At 34.2% G+C, this 14,690-nt stretch overlaps 1 protein-coding gene across 1 annotated transcript; it reads right to left on the reverse strand.

Annotated features, from left to right (window-relative positions):
• Positions 1 to 960: 960 nt before the first annotated feature.
• Positions 961 to 8,519, reverse strand: LOC143621143 (K(+) efflux antiporter 2, chloroplastic-like). Its single transcript, XM_077092656.1, has 20 exons — positions 8,362 to 8,519; positions 5,166 to 6,729; positions 4,886 to 5,054; positions 4,702 to 4,792; positions 4,499 to 4,635; positions 4,341 to 4,400; positions 4,149 to 4,268; positions 3,994 to 4,062; positions 3,810 to 3,875; positions 3,610 to 3,699; positions 3,369 to 3,473; positions 3,158 to 3,286; positions 2,872 to 3,081; positions 2,608 to 2,757; positions 2,462 to 2,515; positions 2,290 to 2,348; positions 1,962 to 2,205; positions 1,797 to 1,853; positions 1,527 to 1,601; positions 961 to 1,257 (listed from the first exon to the last, which is right to left on the reverse strand). Exons 2-20 carry the CDS (start codon positions 6,650 to 6,652, stop codon positions 1,135 to 1,137), a joined length of 3,495 nt encoding a protein of 1,164 aa, XP_076948771.1. The 5' UTR covers positions 6,653 to 6,729; positions 8,362 to 8,519; the 3' UTR covers positions 961 to 1,134.
• Between the last annotated feature and the right edge of the window lie 6,171 nt (positions 8,520 to 14,690).

Genomic DNA, 14,690 nt, shown 5'->3' on the forward strand with positions numbered 1-14,690 from the left:
AGTTTACAAAATGATAAATATTTTTCTCGCAAACTTTAGTAAATTAGTTAACCAAAACAAATGGTAGGGTGCTAGGGATGAATCGGTTATATGAACCCAAATCTCCGAGAGATGAATGAATGAATGTGTATATGATTGGTTAGAACACATTCGAGTAGTATGGTATAGATGGAACACCACCCCTGATAATAAAACATATTTTTGAATACTTTGATTGGATGATGTGAATTCGGTACTTTGGGTAGTTCTTTAGGTGACCCTAGTACCCTTCTAAATAAATAAAGAAAAGAATGCATGGAGCATGCGTATAAATCTTTCTACAACATTTACAAATTAGCCATATTGACAGTCTTGTCGTTTTATCGGGTTTGTTTGATTGTGGCTCTTTTCTTTTTTTTCCTCTTAAATATATGGCCCATGGTTTAGAACTTTAGATCTATCGCGAGTTGTCACTTCCCTATCTTTTCGTTCGTTCACGTCTCAGTAAATATATGGCCTGAGTTATCACTTCTCCTTCTTTCTCCTGCTCTCAAGTCTCATCTTACTCATAGTTTCTCGTTTCCCCTATCTTACACCATTTAATCAGCTCGAGTGTCGCTAGTTTCATTTTTAGGTTCCAAATTTTATACGAAGAGAAAACTCCATTAAATACAAATATCTTGGATTATGTTTTTTTGTTTGTAAACAATAAGTTAGATGAATGGGTTTATAGTAGTAGTATGTTGAAAGCAAAGATAAATTAGTTTGTAGTTCTCAAAATATATGAACCTATATTTTCTTTTATTTAAATTTAAATTTATATATAACACAAACCGAGCTAAATCTGGATAATGGGTAACCGAACCTATATTATTTTTAAATTCCAATATGATAATTCTACTATTTGTTAGAAGATAGTATATATTTTTATAACTTATTCAGACTCAAACCTGGACTGTAAAGTTTATATTTTAGTTTAAATTTTAACGATTAACAAAAAGTTTATTGTACAAAAGGGTGTTGTTACACGAATGCAATGAAGAATGAATTCAGCTGTATGTTTCTGTACAATTTGTACCGGAGGGGCAATGGATTGTTATCCACTGCATGAAAAATTCCGTTTCATTTCTCATCTTCTCTGTTCGGGTTTTTAGTTCATGCTGCAAGTGTTCCTTCACTGATCTGGGTATCATCAGACGAAGAATCTGACGGAGGTTTAGGTTTTGACATGATCCGTGAGAAACCGTAACCAAGAGAACTTCCACTTGTTTCCGACAGCTGCATAATCATCACCAAACCAATATGGTCAAGTTCTTTTCAAATTAATAGTCATTTGTTGTAGACGTGACGATATCAACCCATTTAGTTACTTATGAATGGGTTGATTCGAGTTATGTTATATCTCTAACCATGCATAAAACCTCTTAAAATTTTATATAAAAAAATTAGTAACTTTTGGACAATAATTATTTATAAAGAACACAATCGGTAAAAAGAACCTGTTTTGACCCACTCGTTTTGAGAGGCAACAAAGTAAGATTGGATACCTCGGTAAGCTCTGACAGGTGGCGGGATCTGAACTCATTGATAGCTGCTGCTATCTCTGACATTGGCAATTTAGCCTATGAAAAAAATGAGTTAAAAACATTCAAAACCAACCTTCAGAAACCAATAAAGATATTAATTGTATTTTTAAACAATGGCGAAAACCAAGATAAAAAGATATAAAATATAGATATACTATTAAATGCAACTAATTTTGCGTTCAAGTTATACCGACTGATCATATTTAACCAACCAACCAACTAATTACTTACTTCTGCAAGAACAGCAGATGCTAACTGTAAGCTTGGTTCTAAGGTCTCGGGCACAACCTGCAACATTTTTTTAACTAAAAGTCAAAAGGCATTGTATAACCTTGATCGTGTTTTTCAACATTTTTTTTATTTTAAAAAAAGGTAATACGGGAACAGGAGAAATACCGCGGTAGCCCCAGCCTTTTCCAAATTAAGGCCATGATCGACATCATGAGCACGCACATATGTCTTGACATTAGGGAAATACTTGCTGAGAGCCCAAACGGTTCTGTAATTCGCACCAGGAGAATCTAAAGTTACCGCTGCAGCACAAGCTCTATGAGCACCAACTTTATGCAACACCTCTCGACTACCAGCATCACCAAAATACACAGGTAGGTCAAGTGCACGTCCCACTGATACTCGATCACTTACCATTATAACAATATTTAGATGTCAGTATGCTTGTTATTTACTTAACTCATGCTAATAAAATAAACAAATGACTTTATACCTCTTCACATCAAGAGCAACGAATGGAATCAGTCTTTCGGAAAGAAGCTGGGCAATGATCTGAAAGAACAATAAGTGGAAACATAAGCTATATATAAAACATTAAATTTAAATACCAAAAAGTCGTGTTCGTTTTGTTTTAATAATAAATGTAACCGGCAATGGTGCTGTACCTGGCCAACACGTCCGAACCCACATATAATGATATGATCTTGTAAATCATCTGTCTGAAAAAAAGTGAGATAACAAAACCATATCAATACAATGAACCAGGAATAAATTACTGCACAAGTGAATAACAGCAGTTACTCGATTTTACCTCACTCTCATCAGGTAATAAACTACGGACATCATGTTGTTCAAAACGAGATGCTATTAACTGGCCACCAGCAGCTAACCATGGAGTAAGCGCCATTGAAATTCCGACCACAAGAAACAACAAAGAAGATAACTGAGGAGTCATTATACCCTGCAAAACGAAAGAATGGCAAATATTATTTTCAAATCTGAAAAAAGTAGTAGCATAAAAATGAAATAAAAAAAATGTCTGCAACAGTGAGCAACTTAAACAGATGAGACTCACCTGATTCACAGCTTCACCAAAGGCAACAAATGCAAATTCTCCACCAGGTGCAAGCAAAAGACCAACTCTAATGGCAGATATTAATGAAACACCAAAAAGTCTACCAACAGCAGCTACCATTATGGTCTTCCCAGCAATTAGAACCCCTAATGACCCCATAATAACAGGAAAGTTTGAGACAAGAAGTTTTGGATCGATAGACATTCCAACCTGAGAAACATAATGTGAGATTATAAGGAAAACAAAGAATACAAGAAGTTTTTTTAACAAAGTATATGAGAAATACCGTCATGAAGAAGAGGCCTAATAGAAGGCCACGATACGGAGCAATATCTGATTCGACTTGTAAAGAGAATTCAGTTTCTGCAAGTAGCAGACCAGCAAGAAAAGCTCCAAGTGCCATTGAAAGACCAGCCTGTTCATTTGTTATGGAAAAAAAAGGATATTAATGATGTGGTGATTACAAATGCAATGACCAATGATTTAAGTCTGCTTACACGCGCAGTGAGTAGACTAGTACCCAGAATAACCAAAAGCGTATTTGCAGAAAATATTTCAGCATTTTGCATATCTGCTATTTGCTTGTAAATTGGGCGAAGCAGCTGCAAACAGCACCAGAGAGAAACTTACTTACTTTATTAAGCTGTTTAACAGTAGCATCTGAATATATAAAAGATTAACATAACACTAAACATGTATCGGTGCTTCAAATAGTTGGTCAGTACTTTCAGAACTTACCAACCGTCCTCCAGTAATAATGGCACTGATAGCAACAAGTGCCTTTACAGCAGCCAATCCAAGAGCTTCAGCAATCGCAAAGAAGCCAATCTAAAAATCAAAAACATTAATAGTGTCAAAGAATAAAACAACATAAGAACCAAAAAGAAATGTATAGATCATTGATTAGACGGATGGTGTGTTTTAATGTACATACTTACCCCTCCTTTAGATGAATTTGGTGAAATGAGAGGTATGAGAATCAGCAGGACAACAACGGCTAAATCCTGGCAGAAAAAAGACCATTTTAGATGCAATGTTTTTCGAAAACGTTATAAAACTTACAAAAAGTTCACCCTCACAAAAATAAACATAAGTTCAGATGATCTGATTAGACGTGTATACCTGGAAAAGTAAAACAGAAAATGTGGCTCGTCCATGACGTGATGTGCTTTCCCCTCGCTCCTGCAATACCTGTAATACAATTTCATCTTGTAAAACTATATGATAAGAAAAGAATATAAAAGAATAATTGCAGTTCTATCTTTTCCTTTGCTTACCTGAAGGACAACTGCTGTAGAAGATAACGCCAAACCATTGCCAATGACAATTGCAGCAGGTCCTAGCTGTCCACATACAAAATGGGCAACTAATCCTAACACAACAGCTGTCACCAACACCTGTGTCACTAGCAAAGGTTTAAATGTCTGGCAATACAACAAATTATAATGCAGAAAATATATTGCAATTACCTGAGCAGAACCCAATCCAAAAACATATTTCTTCATGGAACTCAGCCTTTCAACAGAAAGCTGTAAACAATATATAGTTTCAATTTTCAGCTCTCTGATTATGTGAATGTAACTATGTAATATACAATTAAAATCTCAAAATAAACTTTTTATTTAACCTCAAGGCCGATGTTAAAAAGAAGGAAAACTACTCCAAATTCGGCTATTGCTTTTGTCGCATGAACATTACATATAATTGAAAGACCGTAAGGTCCAATCAGGATGCCAGCTGTTAAATACCCAAGAACAGGACTTCCTGAAAACGATGGCCTCCGTTAGTGACCAGACAAAATAATTGAATATTAAATTAATATTGAAGTACCTCCAGGAAGTTTCTGAAATATAGGCACAAATATTACACTGCCAAGCAATAACCACAACATATCAAAAAGAGAAGCTTCTTCCTCATTAACCTGCAGATATTAAACACATAATAAAACAGAACATAAATATTACTTTAGAGATCGTTAAAGACAAATGTTTTTGTTAAGCAAGGAGCATCAAACCTCTTGGTGTGGAAGCATATCAATTAGTTTTTTAGCCTTTTCAGGTAACTTCATAATCCGTCTAACCAATGGCTGAGCATTTGATGAAACTTCATCCAGATTGGTAGTTATAATGTTTGGCTGCTGAAATATTTTACCAATCCGTTCTCGTTTAGCGTAGAAAGTAAAACTGTCAATATACCACAAATATTCTACAAATTATTAGCCAATAATGTTTAACAGGCATGCTCCTTATTTCATTTAATTCTTCATACATATTAGTCAGAATAATAAATTATACCTTGCACCAACAAGCAAAGACCAAACTAACAGTTTAGGCAAATTCTTTCTTGCAGATTCACCAAGCTCCTGAAATACTTGAGCTGGTGTAAACTCAGTACCATCTCCTTCCAATGAAAAAAAGGATGCTTGAAAGAAACGAGATGACTTCATCAGTAACGCTTTTGGTGAATCTGATTGAGAGCTGTCCTTTGTGAAATCTTTTAGAGTTTCTTGTTTTTTTGTTTGAACCGCATTTTTCGTCTTTTCTCTATCAATTTCAGTGTCTTTAGATGTTTGTTCACTCCCTTTGTCATTATCATCAGAAAGTCTAGAATCTTCCGACATCTGACCAAGAAAACTTAGGCCATTATCTTGTATGGGCCCACTCAAAGGATCTTCAATTGTTCCATCACTGTCTTTGTCAGCTATGATTTCAACTGAAATCCCTTCAAGGGCATTTTCGTCACCGAGTGTTTCCCCATCTGAAACTGTACTCTCAGAAGTATCTACAAGGGACTTGGCAAGAACTTTTTCAGCTTTTTGTAATGCAATTTCAGCATCACTAACACGTTTCAAAGCCTCGAGTTCAAAAGCAACAGCTTCTTCTGCTAGAAGCATTATGTTAGCCACATCTTCTTCGGCTTTTAACGCATCCATTTGTGCTTTCTCTGCAAGATCGTTCAGTATCACAACTTCTTTTTGCAACTCATCTTTTCTATTTTGCAACCGAATCAGTACTTTCTCACAATTTTCCAAATTCGCCCTACACTCCTTCATATCCTTCTGAGCAGATCTTAGAGTTTCTTCTTCTTTATATAAATTTTCATATTCATTTTCATTTTTCTCTTTTGCAACTATCAATGATTCAAGGGCCACTTGATGCCTAGCTTCAGCTAAAGAAAGGGCCATTTTGGCTCTCTTAATGGATTCTTTAACGGGGTCCTCTTCTTTCACGACCTCTTCAATAGCAATTAAAGCTGAATTGACATCATCCCATGCAGTTAAAGCTTTGTCTTTTAGTGCTATTGCTGCTTCTGATATCCTTTGAGCTTTATCCTCAAACATGATACTATTAAGTTGTGCTATCTCCAATTCTTTACGTGCCTTTTGTAACAACTCCTTTAACTCATCTAAAGTGGGCCCCACCACTTCTGCTTCCTCTCCATTGTCTCTTGAATCATTTTTAGCTGCTTCTTTTGAATTCTCTACATTTTTAGTCTCAGTAGATTCTAGATCCCTTCCATTCCCATTCATGAAGGTGAGTGAATCATTTCCCTGACAAGCTGTTTTAATATTCCTCCTTGAACTGAAACCTTCATGAATTCTAGTTGAACTGAAACCATGTTTACTAGAAGTAATTAGTTTCTTTCGAGAGCAAACTTTTGATACAGGTCGTGAATTGCATAAAAAACTATAGCCAAAACTTGATTGCAAATTCAACTGCTCAAATGTTCCATGACTAATACTTTGACAACCACCAATCTGGAAACTAGATGATACAGTCATATCTCGCCTTGTTTCTTCAGTTTCTAACTACTAACTGGTGGTAAAAGAATTTCATATCAGGCTGTAAGATCAAGCTCCTGCAATACAAGCACATAACATAAGAAATCAGTTACCCACACTTAACCACATTTATAGATGGCCTATTAACATACTTTCAGTCAACCAAAAGATAACACATAAAATTAACTAATCGTACCTTCACTCAAGTAAGTTCCATACAAGAAGACAATTCCTAAACGTAAAAAGTATCCATCATGCATGGTACATGAAATGTCTGAAGATCAAAATCAAATTCCAGTTACCATAAACCATGTTCCTGGTCTGTTAACTCATCATATCTATATGCGACCTAATAAGAAAATTCAACCGTCTAAGGGTACTTCTCACATTTAGACTCAATATCTACTAAATTCAGCCTCAATGTCAATTGAGCTTCCAATCAATAATCACAGTCTAAACCACCAGAAGCAGTTATCCTAGATTCTATTCCCAAAAGGCCTATACATTGTCAAATCAAACTCCACTAATCTAAAATCCAGTTTCTGATTAGTCTACTTCAGTGTCAGTCAAAGTTTACCTAAAAACATTAAGATAACAAGATAACCAATTGCTCAAGGTCAACCATATCCATACATGTCCTAACCATATACTTAGTTTTCATCATCTAACTTCTAATTTCATAATTATACTCAAATGTCTACTGTGTGCACACTGTTTTAGTTGATTTGACTGTAACAACTTAACTTATATAACCTTCACAAATATTTACAGTACAGTCGTACGCACAACTCCAGTCTCCAAATTAGCCAGACACATAGATCTGTGCTCATACAATGAGTGTCAGATTCTCATATCAAAGTTCAATAACCTAATTTCACTCGAAACTCAATAATTCCTCAAAATGTGCCCTAGAAACATTACAACAACCAATTACTCAACTCAAATTACACATATACCGTATAAATACATATACACACAAACAAACATATCTGTGCTCATACATTGCGTGTCAGATTCTCAAATCAAAGTTCAATAACCTAAACTCAAATTCTAATAAATCAACTCTCAATTCTCAAGTATTCCTCAAAATGTGCCCTAGAAACTAATTACTCCATCTAAATTACAGATATACACCTATACACACAAACAAACAAACAAACATATCTCAATCTGTACTCAGTTTCAAATCCTAATCAATTGAGTTTCAATTATTCATCAAAATGTGCCCTAGAAACATTACAATAACCAAATGACTCAAACGTAATTACACTAGTATCGTATAAGTACAATTACACACCTATACACGAAATTGCATAACCGTGCGTGATACTACAGATGTATGAGTGTTCAGATGAAGTAATGAGTCGTTCAACTTACCTAATTGATTGTAACAGATAATGAGCATAACTTTGAGCTTGAAGAACAATACAACGGCGGATTACTACAGGATAAGCTAGGTTAGATAAGGAAAACGAAGAACAGTTGATGACGTCAGAGCGAGAATAACCTAGTGTCAACTACTAATCAGTCGAGTATCAATTACTCCTCAAAATGTAACCTAATAGCATTACTCAAGCTAAATTACACATGTATCATTTGTTTAAGTACAATTAATAGTACTACACACCTGTAGACACAAAATTACATAACCGTACGTGATACTACAGATGTATGAGTGTTTAAATGAAGTAAGAGGAGTTAAAACATACCTGATTGATCGTAACAGATACTAGTAAGTATGAGTTTGAGCTTGAAGCAGAATCAATGGCGGATTATTACAGGAAGAAGAACGGTTGATGACGTCAGAGCGAGAGTGTGTCAGTTAGCAAGTGAAATGAAGGATTAACCGTTTTCTGATATTTTGTTGATTATGTGTGTGTATTGTATTGTGATGAAGAAAGCTGAAATGAAATATTTGGGTGGTGGGAAAGAGAGTAAATAAAATAAAAGTACGTATATGTACGGAAATGCCCTTGGGAGTAGAGACTAATTACTTAAAGTTGTTTGTTTGTGGAAGGTTATTTACGGAAACTAATGTAACGGTAAGACGGAGTAGTGATTTTGGCATTCGTTCTTGGGATCTCGGGGGTAGCTACCTCCTTCGGTTTCATTTCGACGGTACCCGTGGTTATTCTGGAACACCTGAAGTGGTGTTCCTGGTAATGCTGATGTGGTGGCCATTCTGAGCTCACTCCGTCCAATCTAATCTGATGAATGTATAAATGATGATCGGTGAAACGGTTTGTGTTCGACTGATATACTTAATTTATTATATATAAATTTATTAGCCAAATTAAAACTAAAATAATAAAAATAATATTGTATAGAGTTTGGAGGATCATATACAAATATAATTAACGTGTTAAATATGAGAATCAAGTAGAGTTTTTATATATACAAGTAGAATAATTATGTAATTATGTCATAGAATAATTTCGGCGGAACGGTTTGTGTTTGATTGATATATTTAATTTATTGTATATAAATTTATTAGCCTTATTAAAACTAAAATAATAAAAACAATATTATATAGAGTTTGGATCAAATACAAATAAAATTAATGTTGCTAAACGTGAGAATCAAGTAAAGTATTTATGTATACAAGTAGAATAATTATGTAATTAAATCATAGAGTAATTACATAATTATTCCACTTGTATATATAATTACTTTACTTGATTCTCATATTTAACACGTTAATTTCATTTATACGTTAATTTTCCCCTATCATATAAGACACTTATTTTAAAATCACTTTAGTCAAGTTTCTATAAAGGTTGAGACGAGCATGTGTCACTAGTTTAGATAACTTAAATCATATAGGTTGTCTTTGAGATATACATCAATTTTTATTTTTAAGTTTGTTGTTGCTTATAACACCAAGAAGAATTTATCATTATATTTTCTTCTATGTGAAACATGTGATTTGTATAACATCAACCAAGGATCATGAATATCAATATCGCAACGTAAGAATCTTAAAATAGGATATTCTTCTATAGTTCTATAATCAAATCATCATTTATTTTTATTTTTTATATATAGTGTTGGAGTAAATTACCATGGATGATTCCTATGGTTTTGTTAAAATTTTAAAATTAACTAGCTTCATATAAATGACCAAAAATATAGTGAAAATAAAATAATTAACTAGCTTCAATGGCTAACCAACACATATTCAATTATAACTATTAAGGTTATAGGGTATGGGTTATGAAAGACCATTGAAGGATCTTACATGGCAGGCTCTCTCTTTCAAGGGTGAAAGAGAAACATTGCGTTGTCCAAATTATCACACGTGAAATGATGAGAATGAGGGTGGTTATGCGCATCCTTTAAATGATGGGGAGAGATATCCGATGAGAATTTTTTTTATTTTTTGTTTTTTTTTTTCATTTCTTTATATTATTAAATAATATAATGGTAGAGAATAAGGGGAATGAACCATAATAGGAGTTGAGTGGTGAGGTTGAATGATGAAAGAAAAACCGAGTTAACACTAAAGTGACGCAGACGTGGTGAATGATGGAAAATGAGGAGAATGACCCATAACACACGGTCAAATAAATACATTGTAAGAGATTATTGTTAATATTATGTGTTGGTATTGTTTATACATAATGCATTCTGTAGGACATTATAAGAGATTACTACCATGTTTCACAAGGTAACTCGCATATGATTTATACATCACTAATTCCCTTGTTACTTGAATCAAAAATATATAAAAAAATCTTCATTCATGTAAATAAATTAAGAGTGGGAATTTTCAACCCGACATAAGCTTAATATAAAGCTCATGGGTTTACGTCAATAAGTTTCGGTTCAAGTCAGCTTGGGTCGTTAACATGTTTGGATAACACATCATTTTGGGGCCAACCAAGTGGTTTAAGGGGTTGACTATTTTATAATCTTAAGGGGCATTTCATGTCGAACTTAAAAGTAAATGAAAGAAATGATTGGTGAGTTAACACGAGACATTTGTGTTTTTCTGATGTGAAATTTTCATTTATAGTAAATATATAAAGAAAAAGCAAAGGTTGCAAAGATTCTCATCATATCAACTCACGGATACATAAATTATTTCATGTTTTTATGTCTAACATGTCTGTGTGGTTCGTGTATCTTATCATGTCCGTGTAATATTCATTTGTGAATACAAACTCTCTTAAGTATAACATGTGTAGATGGCCCCAAATTGTAACATTCGTCATTTTCGATCTTTTTTGTATTTGTATTTGTATCAAAACCCGACCCGATTTGTAAACCAAATCTTTCACTAATATAAAATGTTGGATTTTTGGGTTTCATAATCATCTCTTACCTTTTGGATTTGTTACTAGATTGTATTATTTAAACCTTTTTTTTTAAAAAAAAAAACACATACAAGTATTGATATAAAACAAGGAAAACAAGTTTGACTCATTCCCTATATAAATAACCCCATCCTCTTCATTATTCTTTGCTCATTCATCTTCTTTCTCTCCCAAATAAAGTTCATATCTCTAACCTCTAAGGTTCTTAATAATCAAGCAATAACCTTCTTTAATTCTTGTTTGTTACTTATTAATTCATATCTTTTGGCACAACATATATATAATATGCACCCCTTGTTTCCTTCGGCTTTCATCTTCTTCGGGAGGTGATATGCTACAAGGCAAGACTACATGGAGAACTCTTTGTAGTTCTTGTTTATAATATTTCCCTTTAATGCTTTTCATAGTCTTGTTCATATTGTAAGTAGTTTAACTTTTAATTCATGTTTAAAGAGTTTCATGGTATTGGTTATGAAGTCACTAGTCTCGGTTTTATCCCGAGATTAGACCCGAATCAAGACCGAACCAAGACCAAACTCTTATTTACTAGTCTTGTTTATACTATTTCCCTTTAATGCTTTTGTTTATATTGTAAGTAGTTTAGTTTTAATTCATGTTTAAAGAGTTCCATGGTGTTGGGTATGAAGTCACTAGTCTCGGTTTCATCCCGAGATTAGACCCGAATCAAGACCGAACCAAGACCGAACTCTTGTTTACTAGCTTTTGTTTTAAATAGTTTTGTTTACTAGTTTTGTTTAAAATAGTTAAATAAACATGTTTATGAAAGATTTGAACCTTGTAACTTCTAAAACCATTTTGATAGTTCTATGGTATTTGGGTATGTGGCAACCATCCTCGGTATCATTCCGAGTCAAGGACCGAACCAAAACCGAACTAAACTGAGTTCACTTGCCTAAGACACACAAGTGTGTTTTTGGCCATCGAAACTCATCTTTTCTTCAAGAATGTATTTTAAACTAATTTTAAGTATTTTATCAACTTACTTGGTGTGTCGGTATCCAACTTGATCTTATAACAAGCTTGGACCGGTGATACCAAATACACACTTAACGGACGTTAAGGTTCTTCATAATAGAACTATATACTTGGTTAAGTCTTTCGATTTTATTGAGTTATCTCAAAACATTTTGGAAAGTTAACTTTGAGTTTAGTTAATTATCTAGACCCAAGTTAACAAATCCGAACACTCGATTAAAACCTTGTTTTGGTGTTCATATACCCAAAGGGTCTTGCATTAGTACATTATAACCCACATAAGTTACTTAACATAGGTTGAGTAATAATTATGAATGAAATACCAAGACCCGGTTTCGAGTAAACTTACTTTTTAGAACATGTCTTTAATTTCCCAAGTATTTACATTTTTAAACCATAAACTTCATTTATTTACTTTACTTGTCATATTTTATTTTAAACCCTTCTAAGACTACCTACTAACTTAAGTCCCGTTTAATCTAGGTCTTGCTCGTTAAACCCAATCTCCGATTATTCACGAATCAATCTTTCAAGTTACTTAGTTAACGTGAGTACATTTCATCCCCCGTTTTCACTTTTATCTTTTGGGGGTAACATGCATACTTATTCAAACAAAATTGATTTATATTATACTCATTTCTCAAACCACAAACTTTAGGGTATATGATGCTAGAATACTTGCTCTATTGTGTGTTATATGTCTCATATGCTTTACGTGCGCGAGTGTTTATTTTTATGTTGTTGTTGAGCCTTATTAAGTATGATCATACGCTCCCCTAACTACTTAGCCTTGTGCTAGTAGAATAGGGCCTCATTATCCAAGTATGTCGGTATTCTTACCGATTAGAAAGGATCCTCATTTACATATGTTTTATATACCATGATTGATGCTTTTATTTATAGTCTCATATACGTTTGTGGATCTCACTCATATTATATACACTCAAAACTATGAAATTGCTCACCAACATACGTGTTGACAAATGTTATTTTATGCATGTTACAGGTTTGATTATTACTTGAGTTGGAGTTTGAAGACGTCATTCTATTTGATACCGCTAGGTTATTAGAAGAATGAACAATATCTATTTCTTATGTTTTGATGTTATTTGTATGAACAATATGTGTTACTTTGGTGATTGAATGAAATTAATGAGTTGATTAAATATTGTCACTTTAATAGTGTCTTGTGTATTTGTCCAATCACGTTGCACCCCGGCATGTTCCGCCGCCTTTGGTCGGGGTGTGACAGATTGGTATCAGAGCCAAGACTATAAGATAGGTGGTTAGACGTAACGGCCTAGTATAGTTTTGCTTTAGGGTCCCTGTACGTGTTGCTTATACGTGTTACCCTACTTGATTGTTCATTACACTTATACATTTAATTGCTTATTTATTTCATTTAATCTTCAAAAATATACACATGCACACACTTTTATAGTATTCCAAGGTATCCTTACCTTAAAACGCAAAAACATTAGTTTTCATAATGTGTTTTATGGATCACAAACTTAATTTGGATCCCGTTATTTAAGATCTCCTTAAAGGTTGCATTTATATCGGATTTGTAGCCATCATGGAAAGCGAAACACTATGAAACAACCATTTGACAAAAAGATTCCAAGAATCGAAGGTGATATACTTACCTGGGATGGTTGAATTATAGTGTGCGTTTTCTAGGCTTACAAATCGTGTTATATATGTCAATACTTTAAGTTGTCGAATGCAAGCGTTCCGGTTGCCTCCTTATATTTTTTGGTGTTAAAAATACAAGTTGCTTTTTGCATCTCGTTGTATCTCCGTTTTTATTATATGTTATTTTCGTTATTTGAGTCACAACAACATAATTAAGACGCGGTGGTACGTGCACATGTTCGACTCCACCTATTATTTTATACAACTTTATTTGTCGGGATATCAAACCCTGGTGATTTCATGTACGATTTTCCCGACTATATATAAATTTCAAAATCTCAAAACCTCCAATTTTTGAATGGTATATACATTTTTATCTTTTGATGTAAGTATAAAATGGTTTTTACTAACATTCTCATTCTCATAACTCTAGGATTCACTATCATTAAACCATACATTTACTCTTTTTCCCTCATACTTATATCAATTACCCCAAACTTATACCATTTCTCTTTTATTATTTTAGAATGCCTTCAATCCGTCGCCAACTACGCAAGCCGAGCTCCGGTCGTCAGATGGCCGCAATGGTAGCAAAAGAAATCGCCGCTGTGATTCCCGGACTCATAACTCAAATCCAAGCCACCCAACCCACCGTTACTCAAACCACACCCAACCCCATACCTTTCGCTTTGAAAAACTTCACTAGTGCCAACCCATCCCAATTCTTTGGTACGAACTGTGCCACCACTTTGTTACAATGGTTCGAGAAAATGGAAAGTGTGTTTACTCTTTGTGAGTGCCCCGAACTCAAAAAGACCACGTATGCCTCTAGCATGTTTGAGAATACCGCCCGCACTTGGTGGAATAGCGAGATTTCCACCCATGGAGCGGAAGTAGCTATGGCCTACTCATGGACCAAGCTCAAAGAAGTCATGATGAAAAAGTTTTGCCCAAAACATGAACTTCAAAAACTCGAATCCGAATTTTGGGAACTCAAGCAAGAGAGTGGTGACAACTCCACCTACTCCAACCGCTTTCACGAGCTTAGTCTCTTGGTTCCTCACTTGGTCACTCCCCTCGAAAGGGCTATT

The sequence above is a fragment of the Bidens hawaiensis genome, unplaced genomic scaffold (genome assembly GCF_021521415.1).
Source record: "Bidens hawaiensis isolate Kalapana, Puna unplaced genomic scaffold, B.hawaiensis_p1.1 tig00002772_1, whole genome shotgun sequence".
Lineage (NCBI taxonomy): Eukaryota > Viridiplantae > Streptophyta > Magnoliopsida > Asterales > Asteraceae > Bidens > Bidens hawaiensis.

What these genes read in the sequence shown, in the direction of transcription:
- LOC143621143 (XM_077092656.1), bottom strand. Translation starts at nt 6,652, where the DNA reads ATGACTGTATCATCTAGTTTCCAGATTGGTGGTTGTCAAAGTATTAGT. An exon ending in TATTACCTGATGAGAGTGAG is followed by an intron (nt 2,516 to 2,607) that starts GTAAAATCGAGT and finishes ACTTTTTTTCAG; the next exon opens with ACAGATGATTTACAAGATCA. An exon ending in GTTGCTCTTGATGTGAAGAG is followed by an intron (nt 2,206 to 2,289) that starts GTATAAAGTCAT and finishes TATAATGGTAAG; the next exon opens with TGATCGAGTATCAGTGGGAC.